Consider the following 22919-nt stretch of genomic DNA (forward strand, 5'->3'; position numbering starts at 1 on the left):
AAGAGTGTATCGACAACCGTAACGTGGAGGATTCTGACAGGAGAGTTGATCAGGAAGTTATAGCCTGGAGTTTTAGTAAAGAGTTGTACTTTATAATGATCATGTTTCAGTTTTGAGTGGCTTTTATTTTGGTACCTTGCTAGAACTGTGGCTCTGAACTGCTTGTTAGGCTTCTGTTTTTGAGCTAGTTTAGCCTGGTTCATAGCTCGTAACAAGAGACGTAATATGACCATTACGGTGGCTACGACTATGTCCTGGCATTAGTACTTGCATGGTGTGGGCCCTCTGATAATTGCTATATTCTGAGCCTTAAACTGCATCTACTTTGCCATGGCTGTGGGGGGGAGAGATGCTAACTAGCTACAACACAGAAACACACATCAACCCTTTCGTTAAGGACCACATTACATCACGTTCATTTAACTGATGCTTTATCCAGAAGGACTTACAATAAGTCTCTTTGCCTCAACTTTGTTGTCCTTTTTAACTTGGTAATGGGTCGTAAATGTGTCTTCACTGGCTGCCAAAGCACCGTCAGCCTTTCCAGCTGAGACACTAAGGTCATGTTCCGGCCCTTCATTCATTTTAATGAGGTCAGTCCGGCAACACAGTGCCAATGCTGAGACTGTATAATTGTCTATGGCGTCACCCATAGGTTTCTGAAGAGCCGCTGTGAAGCTCAGTGTGTTCGGCTCTGGCCGCCGCCATCGTGGCAGTTCTACGCACAACTTTAAGAATTAATATAATTAAGATAAATACGTAGATTTGGGCATTTTAATATGAGGCCTTATGGAGATTAATCACTTCTGTAGCCAGCCTCAAGTGGCTGTTTAAGGAACTTAGTTTTTGTCTGTGTTGGCTTCATTTGCCAGGCTCAGAGGTTGCCACCTGGAGGTGCCAATGCTGAAACTCAAACAAACGCATGGTCATCCAGGAAGAACGTTGAACCTGGTTCATAACATCATCCCATTAGGTGTTGTGTCGGTCAATCATATTCATGCAAGAGCACAATCCTGGTAGAATATTTCATAACATAAACATTGTATATATGTGGTTTGCCTCGTGATGAAAGATAACAGTCACAAATACGTCAACACACACTATGCAGCCATAAAGCTACCCCTCACACAGATATTTGCCTCCCCACCTACCTCCCATTCCTCTGTTACATAAGGGTGGGTCATCATGGCAGCAATATAGGCTGTAATCTTTAAGGAGTCAGTGTCTTCTATAGTTGTTCTCCCTTTTCTTCCAACAAGTTGTGCTTTTTTAGTGTAAGATATACAAATGTTATTTCCCTTCAGCGTTATGTGCAAATAAACCTGTCTGTGGAGCTTGATCTATATAATCTTTTAAATTACTTCTTCACACTAATTTATATTTTTATAGTCTTTAATGCAATAACCTCTGTTGTTGTTTCCTTCTTAATGATCCTGGCTTTGGTCTTATGTTACCTTGTTTTTATTACCGCTGCTGTTGAGTTAATTGTGTTTTTTAAGTGTTATTAATAAAAAATGCCATTATAAGTAAAGTGAACCTAAAAATGAAGCATCTTTTGTCCTCAGAGGTGACTGACATGGAAGAAGAAGAGGCCCCAGCTGCTCCGGTGATTGTTCGAGAAATGAAAGAGGTTACGACAGTGGAGAGAGAGAAACAAGAGTCTTTCCAGGAGACGATGGTAACAACAGTGACCACGCTGACCACGGTTGTTGAAACGACTGCGGAAGCGATGGACGTAGAGGAGAAGGAGGAAGTTGAAACTGACAAAATAACAGAGGAGGAGCAGAAGGAAAATACAGAGGAGGAGGAAACTATAGAGGTGGAGGAAGTAGAGATGGACGGAGGAGAAGACAGCGGAGAGGAAGAGGAGGGTCACACAAAGAAGTTTTTGGGACCTTGGGAATCCGAGGTGAGAACTTGACCTTCCAGCAACTTCTAAAACTCGACATAAACAACCCAGAATTAAAAATTCAGTTCAGTTAAAGCCACAAAATAATCAGATAATGAGAAACTTTAGCAAGAAAGAATTTTAACAATGGAAAACTATGAAGCGAGATTATAAAATTAGTACGCAGACCTGTGGATCTTGATTAAATATGTTCAGTGTGGAATACAATACGACCACAACTAGGAACCAGGTAATTAATGTGTTATCTTTTAGATTACAGGTTTTGTGCTTATTTTTCAGAAAAGTTTTAACAATGCAAAGAAATCTGTGTCAGCTTTTTTAAATATTTCAGTCATCAGCCCAATAAAAACCAATATGATTTCATATAAATTCATTAGCTGATCTTCATTTGACGAAAGAAACAGTTTCTTCTTCAGGAGGTCATCTTATAGAAGGACAAAAGAATATTTCTTCTGATTTTGACATTTTTCAAATTTGCTCTTGGACCTCTTGGTCTTTTATTCAGGTTATTCTTTCTATTAAACAACTTCCCTGTTCAGTACAGAACATTAATGCACACAGTGTTCCCAAACTGTAGCTAAGTCCTGTGTACTGCTAAACATCTTGGAGGATTTCGCTTTTCTTTGATGAAGTCTGCTGAGAGGCAGATTTAGTTCCTCAGCAGAGAAACCGCAGCTCTCAGCTCTGACTGTGAGTCTTTGTATTGACCTTGGCGTGGGGCATCGCCTGGCACTGCCGGTTTTTATACGGGCTTAGAGAGGATTAGTGAAACTACAAATGAAAATGTGCCATTATTAGCCTTTGATAGTGGGACTTTTAGGACTCAATCGGGCTTGTTAGGAGAGGCGAGGGATTAACGGTGCATGAATTAGAAGTTTCCTTCCGTTGACTCACAAGTTTCTCTGACTCAGTTTTATTAGTGGGGCCAGACAGATAATTCAGTTTGCCAATATCGTCCTTAAATTACCACTATTAGTTTGAATTAGTCTCAGTAAAGAGATGTTGGTTTAAAGGCCATTACAGACTTCTTGGAAACTCTGGATATCCATCTTTTTGACATAAAAATGATAAAATGTACGAATATAGAACAACAGAAAATAAGGGTTATAGCCGACTTTTGTCTAAATAATGTCAGTACCTTTATTGGCTTCCAGGTTTTATGTGTACTTCTGTGCTTTCAGGCCTCCTCCGATGCAAAGCCTCCACGACCAGACCCAGCATTTAACAGGAGATGCAGTTTGCTCGCCAGTGAAGTAAGTTCATTCACTGTCACTTCAGTTCTTTATATCTGTGACAGCTGTAATTCGATTCCAGATTTAGGAAAGAAAATCCATTGCAGCCTTCTGGTTCAGTTCCTGTTCACGCTGGATTATTCCAAACAAACAAAGAGCCATGTGGTGAAATCAAATCCCAGTGACTGAGAGCAAATAATACTGCACTTACTGAGCCTTACAGTGGGATATGTGTGTATTTATCGTCTCTGGTGTCACCAAGAGCTCATGAAGAAATACCTGATTACGAGTATCATTAGTTGGGAGTGTAACTGGACCTGATAGACTGTAAACGGTGACAAATACACAAGAAAGAGGCATTTTGTAGCATTATATTACAGAGAAATGCAAAATATAAGACATCCAGCATTCACACAGACTGTTACCATGGTTACAAAATGAACTTGTATAAATATAGGCTAATATTTAGGTACTGTTATAATCTACTCTAGCTCTTTTTAAACCCAATGCCAATGCTTGTTTCTGGTAATAATATGTGTATTATGTGCAGTTTTGTGGGTTATTTGTGACAGTTTTAAGGTAAAGCCTGAGCTTGTTGTGTCTAACACTGAGTTAAAACAGTTATATATATAAAAAACCTGCTACATTGACCCAAACTGGGTCCATTTTTAACCCAGTGATATTTTCCTGCTTGCAACTGCTTCGTTTCCAACTCCTGGAATAAAAACATTTCTGGAGGTGAACTCTTCCACATGTGTAAGACAGCGAGGCGTCATCCTCTTCCTCCGCCTCTTGAACTGAGCGCAGGGTTGCCATTGGTAACCATCCCTCCAAAGATCCAGTGACTGGCCTTTATTCAACCCAGAGGGAACCGTGATCGAAGGAAAAAACCCGTCTTTTTGACTCCTGCAGCAGCGGTTTCGTTGCATATATCTGGCAGTAAAAACGGTGAATGAGGGTGAATGCTGTTGTAGGATGTGGGAGGGTGAGATATCGATTCCCCGGTGTGACTCAAACTTGGCAGCTTGACTGTTTGCACCAGCAGAATGACTCATCAGCTACAGTGGAAGCAAGTCAACTCACTTTGTGAAATCATCTTCATTTATTCCTCCAGCTGCCTGTCTGTGAAATCCTGCCTTCAAACATCATTATCAATCATCACACGCAGGAAGTTTAACGCTCAGAGATCTCAGGACTTTGGTCTCACTCTGCTTCAGTCAGTGGGATGAAACACTCTTTTTGTTTTCCCAATAAATTCCTGGTGCACTAACCAGTGTCCTAAAGCTAGTTTAGGGATGTTGCTGTTACCATGGAGACGTGAACCGCTTCAAAGTTGTGCTCCAGGCAGCCTGAATGGATGGAGAGCGCTTTAATATGTAAGAGCACATGGAGAAAACACAAGAAGGCATTTATAAATACACAGAGCCTCACTGAGCATTACTTTTTATATATAATGGTAAGAAGCCAGTGGACCAGTATTTGGTGCCATTAAGTACCTTTTTGTTTTGTTGCCCACTCTGGTTTCCTCTCACAGATTGAGGCGGACAGCTTGTCATCTGTGGATTAATTCTATTTTTCTCCTGGGTCCCTTCAGAAAATCTGCCGGTCTGTTGTTGGACCAGACGTCTCAGTCAGACACCAAACTGTGGCACATGTTTGAAATGAAGTTCAGTCCATCAGCACTGTGGTCCTAGTGCTGTACTGTATGACAACAAACTGTAGTATAATCAATCATACTGAGACTGACCTGACTTTAATTCTAGGATCAGTAAACAGATGTAATTTTACACCCACAGTTAACCATAACTTTACTCTAAATATGGAGCAGCTGTAGCTCAGGTATTCTATACCACTGATTCCCAACCAGGAGTATTTGACAACTACACACACACATAGCCATTTATAAAGTGTGTTTGCTCTGCTTGGTACCAGCTAATTTCCTCCAAGTGGTAAGATATAAGAAAAATAAAAACTAGTTAGCAGGCGAGCAGAGGAGAGGAAACAGCACAGTCCCTCATCAGAAAATCATCCTTCTGACATCATGATATGATATAAGGCAATCCTGTTATGTTCATTATGAGGGACAAAAACAGAAAATATAAATTATATAACATTTTCATTCCATTTAAACAAAATATAAAAATCACTTTCTTCTTCCAGATGTTTTCTTTAAGGAGAAAACTCTTAATGTTCAATATTTTTATAAGGTTTTCTGGGAGGAAGAGGAAAGATGAATTTATATAAAATAAAAAAGAAAGTTTGTTTCCCAAGCTACAAAGATGAGCTGATCAATACAGTAAGACAGTGGACAATCAGAGGGTTGATGGTATTCATACTCATTCTTCCCTGAAAGGAGCCAATCAGGAGAAAGTCCAGCAGTGACCTAAATGAAGTTTAGTAGATTTGCTCATTACAGACTCTTTGTTCATCATATGCTCTTCTGAAAAGATTCAACTAACTTTAAATGCAATTTTGTCTCTTTTCATGTAGTTTTGTAACAGTATTGTTTTCATTGTGTGGATGCTCGACGTACCGTAGGTTATAATAGAAGATGTTTTTAGTGTTTTAGAGTTAACGAGAGTTATACTGCGCACTGCCTGGAGAGACGACTCCTCTCTGAGCTTGAAAACTAAAACTCTGCAAAACAACTAACATTCCTTCTGGGGATGAAGCAGAAGTGCAACAGAAGTTCAGCTTGCATGCAATTTAAAGTCACATAACACACACACACACACACACTCTCATGACTCCTCCTCCCTGCAGGTGAAGTATAAGGAGGACTTTGAGAAGATGAGGGGTCAGAGTCTGTTTGTTCCCGGAGCCGAACTCATCCACTCCAAGAACATCAGCGCTGTCATATCTGAGGTATGAACATACTTTCGAGGACATTCATTCAGACATAATACATTAACCTACAGAGGTGAGGACCACACAGTCTCTAATTTTAACCAATCTGATCATTTTTGTGCAACTTCCAGTCTAAGTACAAAGAGGAGGGAAAGAAGGAAGCGTCGATGTCTCTGTACTCCATCCTGGCAGAGACTCCTGAGACTCAACGTGCCAGAGAGACTTCAGAGCTGCAGAGTGAGGTAGTTTCACTTCAGTGCACCAGGATTTTATCAGTTTGTGAACCTGTGAACTACAGACGGCATTGAGAGCAGTCGATCATTGACATGATTGCTCTATAAGGGAAGCAACATATATAAAATATAAAATTATAAAGTATTCTCACAGGAAAAATGTGGAAAACTATGGAAATAGTGGTAATAAAACTGTGAACTGCTTCGTACAGCCAAAGCTAACTATTATACTCCAGCGAACTCTCCTAGATTGAGAGTAAGTTATGTTAGCCTCTAAATACTGTTCCTGTAATGATCAGATTATTTTTTTTATTGGTTTTAGAGTGCTAATAGTGGCCATAAAACATGATTATAGGACTGATGAATGCTGCATTTCCTCCCAAAAGCACCCAAAACGTTTAAAACAGAAACTTCAAGGAACTAAAAGGTTTCTTCAGCCTGTTGTTGTCTGCGTTTCCACTGGAGTCTACAGACCCACTAAGATTAAGCAACTTAGTCTGCGACGGCTGTTTTCCGTCTGATCTGTCATATGCTTTCTTCTATAAACCCCCATGTTGATGCATCGAAGCAAAATGAACAATTGTGGCTGCAGATTTTTTTAAATGGGGGCTGAAATAAAATGCTGTGAGTACTCAACCAGTCAGTGTTCAGTGCTGCAAGCCACACCAGCATAGCAACGCCCGAGCAGGGACTTTCTGAGGGGTAAAATAATGTCCCTGGAACTTAATTTAGACCCCTGCAGTGGGAAGAGTCCCTCCCAATGTTTCTAGGTCCCTGGGGAAGGTTCCTGCGGTGGAAACGTGGCTAAAGTTGTGTGTTTTTGTTTTTCAGATTAAATACAAAGGAAATGTGAAGACAGAGATTTCCTCCTCTCTTTATTCTCTGCTGCCGGAAACCACAGAGACCCAGTTTGTCAAAGAGCTGACGGAGTTACTGAGTGAGGTCAGACATGACGGATGGACGGATGGATGAGTGGATGGACGGATGGATGAATGATAGATTTATGGAGGGACACATGAATAAATGATAGATGGATGGGTAAATGGCCATATGGATGGATTGACAGACAAATGGATGGATGCATAAATAATAAATAGGGAAAGAATGGATGAATGAATGAATGGATCGATGATGGACAGATGAGTGAATGGATAAATGGACAATGTTTTTCATAAATGAAAAGAGATGATGGATGGATCACGGATTTCTGAATATATGAGAGGATGAGTGGAACGATTGTTAAAGGACGGATAAAAGATGGGGAGAAAAATGGAAAAGGAAAGGTTGAATTTATGATAGATGGATCAAGGGCGAAAGGGATGTTAATGGATGAATATATGGATGCACCTGAGGTAGGTGGATGTATTATGAAGACTGGATGAACTGGAAAATGGAGGATGTGTTGATGGATGGAAGGATTGATAGACAAATGGATGGATGGATGATATCTTAATTTGACCTGAAAATCTGAATAAAATCTGAATTCTCTTTTGTACTGTGAGCATCAGAAAAACAAAAATTAATAAACAATCAATATAGAATATTTTAAAAAAGAATAGAAAAGAAGAAATAATTAAGAGTTCAAAGTTCAGTTTGTGGCAGGGTTGATAGCTTAAAGGAAACTCCAGACTCTATTAAAATGTCATCACACTGAAACCCTCTCTGCTCCTCAGAACAAGTACAAGGAGGAAGGGAAGAAGGAGATGAGCATCAGTTTGTACTCTCAGCTTCCTGAAACTGCTGAGATGCAGCTGGCCAAGGCGGTCCACGAGTTTCAGAGCGAGGTACTCAAACATGAAAATCACTCTGACTTATATGGCAGCTGTGTTTCAACATATTTCATCAGTTAACTCCAGTCTGGGCATCGACACACGGTTTGATTTATGCAGCAGCTGCAGGTTTGATGAAGATGTGCGACGTCCCACCGCTAATGAATTACATACAGAAAGTAAACACAGAAGTCTTATTTAAAGCTGGAGAGCTGCACTCTTACATATATAAATGAACATCCGCTGCAAAGACAATGCTGATTAAGCCTCCTCACCACCAGGTAAATCCCTCTGCATGTCGCAGTGTAGAGTTTTTAAATCTGGAGTCTGTGGCGACTTTCCTGCATTGGAGCACCAGTACTGATGCATTTTACATCAACCAGCATGCTGGCGTTTTAAACCAAAAGTGCACATTAACTCACCGGTAAAAAACACCCAGTTCATCCAGAGAGCACTCGGTCAGTTAGCTTTCCAACCCCCGACAACGAGCCAAAAAGTCAAAAAGGCATCACTTGAGTTTATTTTTGGTTGTTTGTCTCAAACTGAGTAGTTTTGTTTGCTTCCTTGGATCCCAAAGTTCCCAAAGAGGATTTTTCTTTTTGCTGAGATGAAGACTTAATGCATGGTAACCATGAAAACGGCTTCTGTGAACTACTGATAATTGGTGGTAAACCTGTCTTTGATGCCTTAGCCATAACTTTATTGCCTAGCTTAAATTAAAACTGAAGTTGCATCCAGTATTGTGTCGATGCTCAGCCATGTAATCCATCTAATTCAACTCCAGCAGTGGGCGGGCATTGCGTGAGAGAAGCACAACTGCACCCCCTGTCAGACTGTCCACGCCTCCCGCTTGCCACTCATTGAAAATGAATTACAAGGCTTGTCAGTCGCTCCCCGTCTGAAAAGAGCTTTAGTTGAATTGTGGTGTTTGAATGGATCACTCACTGGTGGCAGAATTTATTAACTTAAAGTTCAGGAGAAATCTGTAACACAATGCTGCATGATAAAGTTACGTACCGGCCGTGCTCCTGTTGCTTAAGGTGAGTTCATTCATTATCATTTTAAAAGCTTGTGTCGTGAACACAGGATGCTGAAAACAGTCTGTTCTCTTTCTGTCTCAGAAAAAGTACAAAGAAGATGGGAAGAGAAAGGCCTCGATCTCCCTCTATTCCCAGCTCCCCGACACTCCAGAGATACAACACGCTCTGGAGATGTCCCAGATGCAGAGTGAGGTACATGAGCGGAGAGCCACAGGGTTTGTGGGAAATGTCGTCTTAACCTGTCATTGCAACCAACGACACTCTCACTCTCTCTCTGTCTCAGGTGAACTATCGCCCGAAGGTGCTGGTTAGAGGAGCTCCCTCCTCTCTTTACTCTCAGCTCCCCGACACCACAGAGATCCAGTTTGCCAGAGAGATGACTGAGATGCAGAGCGAGGTAGAACACACTGTGTGCCAATGGTGAAGTCATCATTCGGCCCATGTTACATCATGCTTGGAGCTTATGGTTCATTGAATTTGGTCAGAAACAGCCTGAAATTTGTGTTTGTATTAAGCAATTCATGATTTAGGTCATAAAATGTCCAAAATAATGACAATATTCAATAGTTTTGCTATTTGCTAGTTTGCCTGAAGAAATAATGACATGTTCACGGGTCGGCTGTGATGATTTTTATATTTTAAGAAGGAAACACATCTGGTATTGTCAAAATGATACAGAACAATAAGATAATAAATCCAGAAAACTCATTCCATGGTAATAAAAACACAACTTGTCTTATATTCATGTGATTATACACTAATTAAAACATACCTATTAATATTATATTCCATTTCTGCCTCAATGTCACACACTGGACCTTTAAACAAAGCATGTCAATAAATAACACACAGTAACTTCACTGCAAACTGCTGACAGATTGTTTTGCCCTCTCTTAGAGTAAATACAAGGAGGGCGGCAGGAAGAGCCTCTCTCAGAGTTTCTACTCTCAGCTCCCGGAGACTGCAGAGACTCAGTTTGCTAAAACTGTTGCTGAGCTGCAGAGCGAGGTGAGAACGTCTTACAGTAATGAATATAATCAGTGCTCAGAGAAAAGCCTCACTGGGCTATTGTTTGCTTATAAAGAGCAGATTAAACATTCTCTCCTTTAATGTTTGCTGATCCTCAGAGACTTTTGTGCACATGTTTTAAAAACCTACAGTACGTTAAAGTGTGTTTTTATTTTTAGATGCGGTACAAGGAAGCGGGTAAGAAGGGCGGGAACTCGTGCCTCTATTCCCTTCTGCCGGAGACTTTAGAGACGGCTCACGCCAAGGAAGTGTCTGAGCTCTTAAGTGAGGTAAAACCACAGGGACATTAATGCTGGTCAATAAATTCAGTTTTGGGTTGCACAGATGGGGCACTTATGCAGGGGTGGCATCGAGTACGTGTCTCAGCTGTCCAGTTATTCCCAATTTCTCCAATTCCACCACAGTTTATTGACTCCAGTATGCAGAAATATTAACTATTAAAGGGAGGCTTGTGGGTATTCATCAAACCCATTTCATTCTGATATCTTAAGGTCAGGAACTTTGGAGCCTCTTCCTATCATCTTAGCATGAAATGTTAGGTAATCTAGTTTCATGGGGTACCAGTATGTTCACTGTAACTTTAAAATGGAGCCCACTACAGCCTGTGAAAGACAGTGTGGGTGGGTGGAAGAGCGAAGGATAATGGGGTGGCACTAGGGGTGGCCAGTTCGCTGATAAAGTACGCTGAGCTGATATTAACTGTGATTTTTATGTTATGTTCTGTTGTAAAATGTAATGGTGAGATATATTTTGTGTCGCTTAAATAGGCCTTCAATGTGTCTGTGTATTATCATCCTTGTGTTATTGCAGGTGAAGTATAAAGAGGATGGTAAGAAGGAGATGAGCATCAACCTGTACTCTCTGCTGCCTGAGACCATCGACACCCAGCACGCTAAAGAGGTGTCGAACCTGCAGAGTGAGGTATTCAAATGAGTTACCTTGTTGTTTGAAATAGGGCTACAGTAAAAACGTCATATTGTCTTTACAATTACATTAGTTAATATGAAAACATTCATTTTGGACATTGTATACGTTAGTGAATAAAAGTGTTGTCATTATCTCTGATTGCAATAGACCTCTAACCAGTTTATGAAAGGGCTTTCCACTTCCACTCACACTTTTAGATCTTTCCTTGGATCATTTTGTTGCCCCGATAGTTGAGTAACGGCTATTTTGTGTTGGTTAAAACGGATCCATTCCTGTCTCCTGCAGGTGAAGTATAAAGAAGGTCTGAAGCAGAAGAATCAGAGCAGTTTGTACCATCAGCTCCCAGAGACCACAGAGACACAGCTGGCCAAACAGCTGTCTGAGCTGCAGAGCGAGGTACAGAGCATGACACCACGGTTCTTCTCAATAACACAACATAAACAACATGTTCAACTTTTATCCTTAAAACAACTCCTTGTTTAGCCACGTTACCGACAGAGCACTGAGATGATCATGTGTGTTTTCCCAGGAGCATGAAGTAAAATGTAGACATTTGTAAAAGCTGTTGAGATGAAGAGGATTGTGCTAAATACGCTGTTCTGTTGTGAGAGTGTAGAACTGTATTCTGTGGAGATGCTCTCAGGCAGCAGTTTGAACTACTTCAGCTCTCTGAAGCATCACTTCTCACTCACCCAAAGCTTTCACGGTAAACCACTAAAACCCAAAATGTCTCATTTCTGAAGGCAGAGGCCGGAGTTACTTTATTTGATAGATCACTACCATGTGACTGAAAACTACACGTTATAGATTTTAAAACAGTTCTATTCATATTTTATGTTGTGTACAGTGAAGTTTGACACATTAGCACAAGAAAACAGTTAAACACATAAATTAAATATAAATGTATTCCTTTAAAATATCTAAATTAAGGTGTTTTAAAGTCAATTAAACAGGCCATTAATTATTGGTTCAAGAAACTTTAAAGGGGGAGAATGAGTTAATAACACATTATATAATTTCAAATATTAGACACCTGTTTACAGTATTAATTGGGTTTTAGTGTTAATCAAACCTCAACTTTCTAAATCTCAAGAGTTTAAAGTCCACTACAGTACAATTAACAACATATTTAATATTTTAGAATTTTAATTCATACATACAGACAAGAGGCATGCAGCTGTAATTGGCTGAGAGAAGTAACATTTAACAGCATAAAGGTTATGTTTGGTGTCTCTGCAGGCAAAGTATAAAGAAGCGGGAAAGAAAGAAGTGAATACCTGCCTGTACTCTCTTCTGCCTGAAACCCTGGAGACTCAACACGCTAAAGAGACCACAGAGCTGCTCAGTGAGGTACAGAGCAACCTGAGTCTTCAAATACTGTGGACGTACAGGACGAGCATCAGTCTGCCTCTGTCAAGATTGTGTGCGTTTCTCAATGTGTATTTTTTTCCTAGATTAAGTACAAGGAGAGCGGGAAGAAGGAGCGGTCCACCTCCATTTACTCCACTCTGCCTAACACTTCAGAAACCAGCTTCGCCAGAGAGATGACTGACATGCTGAGCGAGGTACCAACATTCATCAGAATCAGACATCATCTCTTCTTATGACATACTGGGCTGTGCTTGATGTATGATAGGAGACAGGAGATTTGCTGTGGCTATCAGGAGGTAGAGCGGGTTGTTCGCTAAGCAGAAGGTTGGGGGTTCGATCCCCGGCTCCTCCTGCTGCATCTCCTTGAGCAAGATACTGAACCCCAAATTGCTCCCGATGCTGTGCATTGGTGTATGAATGAGTTAGTTTCAGTTTGTGATCACTGTATATATAAGGATGAATGTGGCATGTCTTGTAAAAGCGCTTTGAGTGATCGAAAGGTTGCAGGTTGCAATGTAATCCTTGCACACCGTTAACATACTTCTATTAAAAGGTGCTTGTTTTGCCACTGACAGGTTAGTCTCTGACCACACAACCCTACAGAGAAATCAAACGTTTTGTGTATGTTGTGGTTGGTCATTTCAGACTGCGTGGTTCTTATCACACTGTATGTATGTTCAGGTTCAGGTGAGTTTAGTTTTAATTTGTTATTTGATGCCATAAAAAGGGGGCTTTCATGTGACAGCTGATGGCGAAACATTTTAGGGTTATGGTTAGGATTAGCACCTTAGAGGGAACTTTAATGTTTTCATGTTTTATCTTCCATAGGGGCATCTTTAGGAGGAAGTGGAGACATGTGGTCCATCTTTATACGCAGTCTATTACTACAACCAACATTAATGAAGTATATACCTTTAATAAACATAAAGCTGTGAATGAAACCAATATACATTTTTAATCAATAGACAAATCAGGTGCTGTAATGATCTTGAGATGAAATGAGACTGATGTAACATTGAGCGTTGACCACAGTCCTTAAAGAACAGGAAGGTGTTCAGAATTTAAACAACTGCAGAAAGCTGCGGTGTTATCGGCTCTATCGTTGCTGGTTTTTATCAGGAATTGGTCATCACAAGTGTGATTATCATCAAAAAGGGATCAAAGAGGTTATCTACGCTGCAGCCTTTCATTTGCATTTCCAACAATGTCGTACAGATACAGTCCAGATTAATGAGGCTCGGCTCAGCATCAGCGTCGGTCTGTGAGGACACAAAGACGTGTTCATCAAACACAGATAATGAAAAGAAAACCTTTAAATATACATAATGACAACGAAGAGAAATAAATATGAGAGCCACAATGTTAGCTTTGCTATTAATAGAAAAAGAGGTTCATGTGGTAGATGCAAAGTGTTTTTACTGAGGGACAGGTCACAGTTTCTGTTACTTAAAGTCTCCTCCAGTCAGAAATCAGATGTTCAGTGGACAGAATGATGTATGTGCATCTGCTGAAAGTCCATCCACCAGTGCACAGACACTGAGGATGGACTTTACAGTGACGGAAGAGACGTTTTTTTTAGAAATTGACAAAATTGGCATATTCTGGAATTTTTAATGAGTTAGAAAGACAGAAAGACAACCTACCTGAGAAATAAAGTGATTAAACTGAACCTTACGGAGAAGTAACACTTTGTATTTTTGATTTTCTCTCTTTTACAGACTAAGTACAAGGAGAATGGGATAAAAAGCCGTTCACAGAGCGTCTACAGTCAGCTGCCAGAGACCACAGAGACTCAGTTTGCTAAAACTGTTTCTGAGCTGCAGAGCGAGGTGAGGACTTCTCTTTCTAAACAGGAAGAAACCAGTGCTGAGAGTGAACCCCAAGACAACAGAAATGAGCAGAATGTTCCATTCCATTGTATTACAACATTAAAGTTGTAACCTGGGTTAATTTGGTCGCTGGTGGTAACAGCGGATGTTTAATACTACAGCACAGAATGGAAGTCAGTGCGAGGCGAATGTGTGACCGTGCCCTAACGCTAGATTACACACTGCATTGTTTACCGACGATGTCCTTCTGAGGGTGAAGGTAATTTAAATCCAGCATGGCGGTGGCGGACTCTGCCACTTATAATGAAAACTGCTATATAGAGAGGTTATTACGTAATGTGAAGCTGTTAATGCTTACTGCTGAAACTGCTGCTCCCCTGGTAGAGCACGCGCCCCATGTAGGTGTAAGGAGTCCTTAACACAGCAGCCTGGGATGAATCCAACCTATGGCCCTTTGCTGCATGTCGTCCTGTTTATCTTGACCTGTCCTATCAAATAAAAATATCTTTTTAAAAAACAACAAAGAACAGCGTCTTATTTCCAATACCCCATTCAGTTTTATTCACAGTACACAACACGTTACAGATTATTGTTACGTACAGCCCTACAGTTTAGCCTAAGTCTTAAGTATAGTTAATGTAATTACATTTTTAAAGTTTTCGAGAGCCTGTTCCATGATAAGTAAAAGTTTTACCTGAATTCACAATAGCTGCAGACGTGAAAGCCACTTCAACTCGAACTTGTTTTTCTTGTTGATGTTCATTAAATATCAGCAGATTTTGTTCCTTGAAATCCGTAACAATAATTTTTTCATTGATTTTAGATGAAGTACAAACAGGGAAAGAAAGACGTTTCCAACTCTCTCTATTCCACTCTGCCTGAGACTCTGGAGACGCTGCACGCTAAAGAGGCTTCTGAACTGCAGAGTGAGGTGAAAACAGCCCGCATTGTCCACACACACACCTACACGCAGGAACAAACACACGTTTATCCTTTTCATAGATGGATAATTGTCTCTGCTCCTGTTTGTGCTCAGCTGAAGTACAAGGCCGCCCTGAAGAAAGGTCGTTCCTCCAGTCTGTTCCACGTGCTGCCTGAGACCTTAGAGACGGCCCACGCCAAGGAAGTCTCCGAGCTCCTCAGCGAGGTAACGACGAAGAAATCAGAACTTACTGTGGGCTCACAGTTTTAGAAAGAACCTCCTCCGACTTGATTTTGTGTTGGTGGAGGAAGCTGCAGATCAAAAAATCTGTTGTTTTTTTTCAGGTGAAGTATAAAGAGGATGGTAAGAAGGAGATGAGCATCAACCTTTACTCTCTGCTGCCTGAGACCATCGACACCCAGCACGCTAAAGAGGTGTCAAACCTGCAGAGTGAGGTATTCAAATGAGTTTTTTCTTGGTTCTTTGGTTACTTGCTTCCTCCTTTATGTGTGAGCGTCTTTCCTTCCACTCGCTGTGTAGAAAGAGAATGATTCATTTCATTTGAAAAAATTACATAATTGGTGTTATAAGCCCGTCTTAAAGCCCCCTGCACTTAAAAAGAATATGTCTGAATCTGCTGATAACTTCAAATGTGGGAAAACAATTCATGTTAAAATTACGATCTACAAATCTTTTTTCGTCTTCGATCAAGTACAGTTTCAATTTTCTCCTGTTTTCTGACTGTTGACTTGCCGTGTGCCCTCTCTGGCTTCTGTCAAACTCAGTTGCAGCAGGCAGTGTGTCTACTGGGTAGTCCAGGGGTAGCTCCGGAGCCATATGCAGCTTTATAGCCCCTCTCCTGTGGCAACAGATTATATAGAAATCAATAACGATTATTGTTATCATATGTCTAAAATGTGCATCATATGCTGAACCTCAATAGCTAGTCTTTCTAGCTTGGCTTCCAAATACAAAATAAGAAAAGTCTCAGAGGAAAATAGAGACTTTAATAGTGCGTGGAAAGATTTGTTCGCTTTCACCACCTACACTGCTGGCTAAGCTCTTAGCATTATAAGGCTCAAACATGTTTTGCAGCTCCAGACTGATTTTTATCAATTTAAAAATTTTTTTTTTTTGAGGTTGCTGACTCCCGGGGTACTCCGTTGCTGCTAACTACCTAGCTAACTAAAGCTTATGTACAATGGAGCAGCAAGAAATTCAGTCAGTTCAGTTTTCATTGAAGGACGCACTTTGGAAGAATAAGCCTGACATGACTCATTCAGTATGCAAGGCTCTTAACGCACAACAGAGAAGACCCTGAAATTAGTACCTCTATGTACTGAATCGAGAATCATTTTGAATCAAATCATTACCACAAGTATCAAAATCCAATCATATTCATTCATATATCATATTGTGAGAATAAGAATAAAGTTAATCCATTTAACAATTTTTATTGAACCTGCTTTTAACAATATTTCAGAAAATGTTTATTCTGGGTATTATTTTCCTGTTTTTATTTTATGTTATAGTTCTTTATAGTTTTATACTTCCTGTCTCCTGCAGGTGAAGTATAAAGAAGGTCTGAAGCAGAAGAATCAGAGCAGTTTGTACCATCAGCTGCCAGAGACCACAGAGACACAGCTGGCCAAAGAGCTGTCTGAGCTGCAGAGCGAGGTACAGAGCTGGATCTTAAATATTATTTTATCTGAACCAGGGACAATGAGAAGTGTTCTTGTTCTTCTGTGTCTGTGTGTTGATGATCAGAGGTCAAAAAGAAATCAAAAGATTATATTTCCATTGACGTCTGTGCTTTGATTCTAAAACCTGAGATTGATCTGGACTCATGATGATTAATAAGGCAAACAACATGTAAGTGATTATATTTTGAACTAATTTAATTAAACCTATTTAAACTCCTTGTGGACAGAAGTCATTAGAGGCTGCATTGGAGTGTGTTGCACAAAGTAACTGTGTTCATGTCAATCTGCAGACCAAGTACAGGGAGGCTGGTAAGAAAGAGGTAAATACGAACCTGTACTCCCTCCTGCCCCTCACCATGGAGACGCAGCACGCTAAAGAAGCTGCAGAGCTGCTCAGTGAGGTAAACATGGTGTTTTCTTCTGCTATTATCTGAGGACAGTTTTCCAGTGTAGCCCAGAGGTGGGAATCAAGAATATGTTCCTAATTAACCCTTCCTAAGCCCCGCCCCTTTTTGTTATGTACTGCCACAATACATTGACTTTTTATCCAGTTTAAGCCATTTTTACAGTATACTTTTAAGATCTTGGTGGTTTTTAACTGTATATTTTAATCGTCTGACACCTTGATCTTAAGTTATCAGAAAAACAAGTTGAGCTAGTTGGAATAACAATCACCCATCTTCCTCTGATGCTATTTCCCAGATCAAATACAAGGAAAGCGGAAAGAAGGAGATGTCCAGCTCACTCTACTCCACCCTGTCCGACACGTCAGAGACCAGCTTCGCCAGAGAGATGACTGACATGCAGAGCGAGGTAAATAAAAAAAAGGCCAGTGGTCACACAACTTGGATAAAGATATTTCTAGATTTTAACATAACATCCCATCGTGTTACATGTTTCTTCATTACTTGATAATATATCTCTCATTTAATGATTTGTAGAGAGAGATACTGTTTATATTTGTCTTGTGCACTGATTTAGCACTGTGATTAGCCTGGAACTATAAAAATGTGCATCTAAACAAAAAAGTTATACTAATGTGGGTAATCATACGTCTTCTTCTTCACCCTCAAACATTTTGGAGTGAGATTAAATAAAGATTAAGGATGTGCCTCAGCTGAGAGCCAATGCCTCCTCAAAGTAGCTGAAGTGCAGAGAGAGAGAGAGCTGCTGTACGAATGCTGTTTGATTAGTTATAAATAATCACTTCCCCATTATCCAATGCTCTCTGATGTTTTTATACCTTAGACACTCATCAGAGGCCAGATTAGCATCAGAGACGGGATCAAAGGGGTATCACAGTCCGTTTGTAACGTGCATTGGAGAAGAGTCATTAACAATATCTGATCTGTGACCAGAGAGAAATGGCATATCAGATCTGTACCAGTTTTTATGCGGCACGAGGAAAACAAACCTTTTGGGGTCTCATAGTGGAGCTGCTCAATATTCAGGTGTAGATTAATAAATTGTGTTTGCTGTTGCAGTTTGTGCACCCCTGCTATGAATGCTATTGTACCCCCTGCTGTTTATGTTAGTACCTGAGAATCCTGCCTTGTTTATAGGTCAAACTCATCTCTTTTGTTTCCATCGTCTCCAGAACAAGTACAAAGAAGACGGAAAGAGAAGCCTCTCTCAGAGTTTTTACTCTCAGCTACCAGAAACAGCTGAGACTCAGTTTGCTAAAACTGTCTCTGAGCTACAGAGTGAGGTGAGGAGAATCAATTCATGAATGAAGTCCTGCTGAAGTATTTTGTTTAAAAATCCTGTAGCGCTAGAAAGCAGCAGAAAAGTCTGAATCAGGTTACGCAGATGACACAACTGTATATGTCAGTAACTGTGTTTCCATCAACATATTGTGATAAGTTGACGTGATCAGTCTCCTCATCACTCTCATGGCTCTATGATACATCCATACATCCATCCATGATCCACACAGCTCTAATGTAACCTCCCTCACATTATTACATAAAACAAACCGAAATGTCATTTAAATCCTGGCTTCTGTGTTGTTTCTACGTCATTTATGTTAAATGACGTAAATTACGCCATCTTGTTGCGATCTCTTCTTCTTGGTTTTCCGACTGGAGAATTGACTTACTGACTTGACTTAGAAGCAAACTTAGTTGCTTACTGCTTATTACGATGAACTAACTGAACCAAGACAAAAGCGACCTATATACAGTCACATTTTAAAGTAGCTTATGTTACTAAAACTTCTAACTAGCTAGCTAATACACATCAATTGTTAGGGAGCTTGTTGCATCTGATAGCTGATGCAGAATACTAGCTAACTAGCTGACTAATTTACATGAATCATCTGACATTTTGGTGACATTAGGTTGGTTCGGCTGACTAAAATGTGCAATACATTTGAATGTAAACACGGCTTCTGTCTCTCTTACATGAGCACTGAAATCAATCTCTCCGGGTTTCACAGCTATGTTCAGCTGAATAGGAAAATGACGGATACTGTAGCATCTGGTGCAGAGACTCAGAGACAGCAGGCCTGTGCACATGTGGAGTCCCGATGACCACATTAAACCCCGGGGGTTATTATTGATGCTGATGACCTCTCTAAGCAGTTGAAGGTTTGAAACCAGTCTGAAGCAATACGTTTAGTTTTGGTTTGCATTCTGTTTCAGATGAAGTACAAAGAAGCAGGGAAGAAAGGAGTGACGAGCTCTCTGTACTCGACTCTACCGGAGACTCTGGAAACACAGCACGCCAAAGAGGCTTCACAGCTGCAGAGTCAGGTACACACACACACACACACACACACACACACACACACACACACACACACACACACACACACACACACAGCAGAACCAACCAAAACAGCCAACATCTGTCCAGCTGTCTTCATCAGACACCTTATTGAAAATCACAGGACTATTCAATCTGCCCATAAAGAAAGTGTAAGTTTGGAAACCTTTAAGAACTTTGCAGCTTTGTTCAGAAAGTAAAGCTTTTGTACGGGCTCATAAAAGTATACCTGACCAAACCCTCTCCCTCAACCTCAAACCTGAGCTTGATGGGATCCATATGGGATCCATTGATGAGATATATACCACAGTAAACACCAAAAGAAGCACATTTCCTCAGCTGTCGATTTGTTTTATTGTTCTTCGTGCTGTTTTCATTGTATACATGTATTGATTGAACTGAACCGAATAAAGCAATGGTGGTTTGATCGTGTGCACTGCAGCTGAAGTACAAGCAGAGTTCAAAGAAAGACGCCTCCAGTCTGTATCACCTGATGCCGGAAACCATCGACACTCAGTTTGCCAGAGAGCAGACAGAGATGCTCAGTGAGGTATGACTGTCATATGTGTGAACCTGTTTGTTTCATCCCATCGTCCACAACTTTGGCTTTCATTTAGAGATTTATTTGGTAACGTCTTACTCTCCTCCTTCTGGCTGTGTCTTGTTTCAATACAAGGTCAAGTACAAAGAAGATGGTAAGAAAGAGATGAGCGTCAACCTGTACTCTCTGATCCCCGACACCATCGACAGCCAGCATGCTAAAGAGCTGACAGAAATGCAGAGTGAGGTGGGTCCAGGCTGCTGTCTGTGTGCTGAGTATTCACTGTGCGGTCGATTCACAGTAAAACAGAATCACCTGCAGACCTCATATGATTGAGCACATTCAAGCAGCACAGTCACACAGGATAAAGTCTGTAATTTTCTCAGATTTACTAAATAAATCAAGGATTATGTTCAGAGATGACAGGGATGTAACAGAACATAGGATAGTGATGACACTTTTCTGAAAGATAATAATGTTTTTTCATCATTCCAGATTTCTCTCCTGATGGATTTACATTTGCTCTTTCTGTGACTGGGTTGATGAAGCAGCTAAACTTGCACCCAAAATCCAGCCAAAGCCTCTTTTTCATAATTTTGTGTGCAGCATCAATAATGTGGCATTCAGGCGAAGGAGGATAACATAGACACTAAATTTACTGGGATCCAGTGGCCTAGTTTAAGATACGTTATAACATCCCAGGGTTGGTTCCAGGTGGGGACCTCCTTGCACTTCCTGTCTACCTCGCTATCAAATAAAGGCAAAATGACCAAAAGAAAAACTATTTATTGAGATTTTATGGCAAATAGTTTGATATTTAACTGTGTTGGACTGATCAACAGAACAAAATCCTGACTTCTAACCTGAATCTGGTTCCTCTTTGTGTCTTCCAGGCTAAATACAAAGAGGCCAGTAAGAAGCAGACAGCAACGTCTCTGTATCACAGACTGCCTGAAACTCTGGAGACGCAACACGCCAAAGAGGCGTCACAGCTCCAGAGTCAGGTATACACGTATATCATGCGGAGGAGCTAAAACATTCAAACCTTCTTAACCACAAGTGTTTTTTGTATGTTTCAGCATTATCACAGGTTTGTTGTATTATTCTGAATCAGTGTCTCTGTGTTGTCCCCTGTACGTCCTGTAGATCTTGTATAAAGAGGCCGGTAAGAAGGAGCTGTCGTGTCCAGTTTACCACCAGATGCCTGACACTCTGGAGAACCAGTTTGCCCGAGAGCTCACCGACATGCAGAGTCAAGTGAGAGCAAAAACACTCTTCCGTTACTCCCCTACCATCTCCCCATGTATTTAACTGTTAGCACAGGTTTCACTTAAAGGTCCAGTCTGTACGATTTAGTGGCATCTACCGTTGTAGTTGTAGGGTGCTTCCTTCCTAGTGTGAAGAAGAAACAGCTACAGTAGAAACATGGCATGTTTGGAGTCTGTAGATAAAAAACATCTCATTCTAAGGTAAGAAAAACATAATGATTACAATATTTAGCTGATTATACACTGATGGGCAGATTATACATTTTGCTTTCAGACACATCTCATGGCCTTTGTTGGAAGGTGGAGTTTGTTCAGTTGTCCTTAAGATGATTCATTTTTTATTATGTGACATTAGTGACAAACTTAATAACATGAAAGCTCATCAGAGGACACAAGGCATCTGTTCAGCTGCAGCACTGATTTAAAAGTAACCTCACATCAACCGTTAGACAACAGAAGATGTGAAACTTCCAAAAGTGAAACGATGATTTATTTTAACAAGAGTCATCTGGCACAAACCGGCATCTCTGGCAGTGATTTATCTTCATGGCAGGAACGTCACATTGCTTTCTGTGGCAGCTCGTAGCCTGTTAGCCTCTCTGAGGTTTGAAGGTGTGCGAGGAGAACATGTGTGAGGTGCGAGGAGAACAGACTGCTGCTGTGTTTAGTTATGAATGGCTGAATCTATTATGAATGAGTGACTTTTCTTTCTGTTTTGAGTCCATCTGTTTCTGTGGAGCTCTCAGTTCTTCTCACATGGATAAAAAAAAGTGGTAGCTATTATTAAACATGTATCAGACTTTGGCATAAACTCCAGTTGCAGTCATTAAAAAAACAGTCAAGCTGTTTCTTGCTAATATCATGTTATTACTAATTATGATCTGTATGTTTTTCTGTCTCTGGTTGTAGAACAAGTACAAAGAGAACGGGATGAAGAGCCTCTCTCAGAGCTTCTACTCCCAGCTGCCAGAAACCGCTGAGACTCAGTTTGCTAAAAGTGTTTCTGAGCTGCAGAGCACGGTGAGATAAGAGGATAAAGCCAATAAATCCACGCGTGAATAGATACAGTGCATAAATAAGACAGCTCAGAGTGTGAAGATAAGTGAGGTTAAAGCTCCATCAGGTAGTTTTGTGTTTTGTTACGTAAGAATAAACCACATTTATTAAGTGTTATTAAAGGAGAATGAGTATAATGAGGCCCATGCTGAGCAAGGCATCTTAAGATCTTTATTGCAATATCAATAAGCAGTAATTAGGAGATTATTGATGGAAAACCTTTAGTTAAGGGCCTAGTAGTTGCAGAATATATTCCTGCAGATTAGGCATTAATACGTGCTTTATAATGACTAATAAAGAGCCAATATGCTACTAATATTCACCTAATAAACAGCTACTTAACGGTGAATTTGTGCACCTTAAGATAAAGTGTTACTGTATTATTTTCCTTCTCGTGGGTTTCTTTTAATTAATTTCAAAGGCCTGAGGAGTTAAAACTGTTCACAAGAGTGAAGATGAAGGAAATTTAGAAACATA

General features: G+C 40.4%; 2 protein-coding genes across 3 annotated transcripts in view; one reads left to right on the plus strand and one right to left on the minus strand.

The window, feature by feature from the left end:
- LOC127359522 (GTPase IMAP family member 7-like) overlaps positions 1 to 22919 on the minus strand; it is a 245257-nt gene that overhangs the window by 114735 nt on the left and 107603 nt on the right. The window contains exon 1 of one of the 2 annotated variants that reach the window (XM_051393444.1): positions 18382 to 18391. The exons of the other annotated variant lie outside the window; for it this stretch is intronic. The gene's annotated coding sequence lies outside the window, so the exon portion shown is untranslated. Of the gene's footprint in view, positions 1 to 18381; positions 18392 to 22919 lie in introns of those variants that run through there. 2 annotated transcript variants of the gene reach the window in all.
- LOC127359474 (nebulin-like) overlaps positions 879 to 22919 on the plus strand; it is a 52034-nt gene continuing 29993 nt past the window's right edge. The window contains exons 1-29 of the mRNA XM_051393258.1: positions 879 to 973; positions 1566 to 1909; positions 3091 to 3162; positions 5905 to 6006; positions 6120 to 6230; positions 7053 to 7163; positions 7895 to 8005; positions 9112 to 9222; positions 9314 to 9427; positions 9928 to 10038; positions 10218 to 10328; positions 10870 to 10980; positions 11272 to 11382; positions 12226 to 12336; positions 12441 to 12551; positions 14076 to 14186; positions 15010 to 15117; positions 15223 to 15333; positions 15453 to 15563; positions 16675 to 16785; positions 17102 to 17212; positions 17514 to 17624; positions 18409 to 18519; positions 19454 to 19564; positions 20020 to 20127; positions 20254 to 20364; positions 21012 to 21122; positions 21265 to 21375; positions 22296 to 22406. Coding sequence (XP_051249218.1) covers positions 901 to 973; positions 1566 to 1909; positions 3091 to 3162; positions 5905 to 6006; positions 6120 to 6230; positions 7053 to 7163; positions 7895 to 8005; positions 9112 to 9222; positions 9314 to 9427; positions 9928 to 10038; positions 10218 to 10328; positions 10870 to 10980; positions 11272 to 11382; positions 12226 to 12336; positions 12441 to 12551; positions 14076 to 14186; positions 15010 to 15117; positions 15223 to 15333; positions 15453 to 15563; positions 16675 to 16785; positions 17102 to 17212; positions 17514 to 17624; positions 18409 to 18519; positions 19454 to 19564; positions 20020 to 20127; positions 20254 to 20364; positions 21012 to 21122; positions 21265 to 21375; positions 22296 to 22406 — 3363 coding nt within the window. The 5' untranslated portion in view covers positions 879 to 900. The remainder of the gene's footprint in view (positions 974 to 1565; positions 1910 to 3090; positions 3163 to 5904; positions 6007 to 6119; positions 6231 to 7052; positions 7164 to 7894; positions 8006 to 9111; positions 9223 to 9313; positions 9428 to 9927; positions 10039 to 10217; positions 10329 to 10869; positions 10981 to 11271; positions 11383 to 12225; positions 12337 to 12440; positions 12552 to 14075; positions 14187 to 15009; positions 15118 to 15222; positions 15334 to 15452; positions 15564 to 16674; positions 16786 to 17101; positions 17213 to 17513; positions 17625 to 18408; positions 18520 to 19453; positions 19565 to 20019; positions 20128 to 20253; positions 20365 to 21011; positions 21123 to 21264; positions 21376 to 22295; positions 22407 to 22919) is intronic.

The sequence above is a fragment of the Dicentrarchus labrax genome, unplaced genomic scaffold (assembly GCF_905237075.1).
Source record: "Dicentrarchus labrax unplaced genomic scaffold, dlabrax2021, whole genome shotgun sequence".
Lineage (NCBI taxonomy): Eukaryota > Metazoa > Chordata > Actinopteri > Moronidae > Dicentrarchus > Dicentrarchus labrax.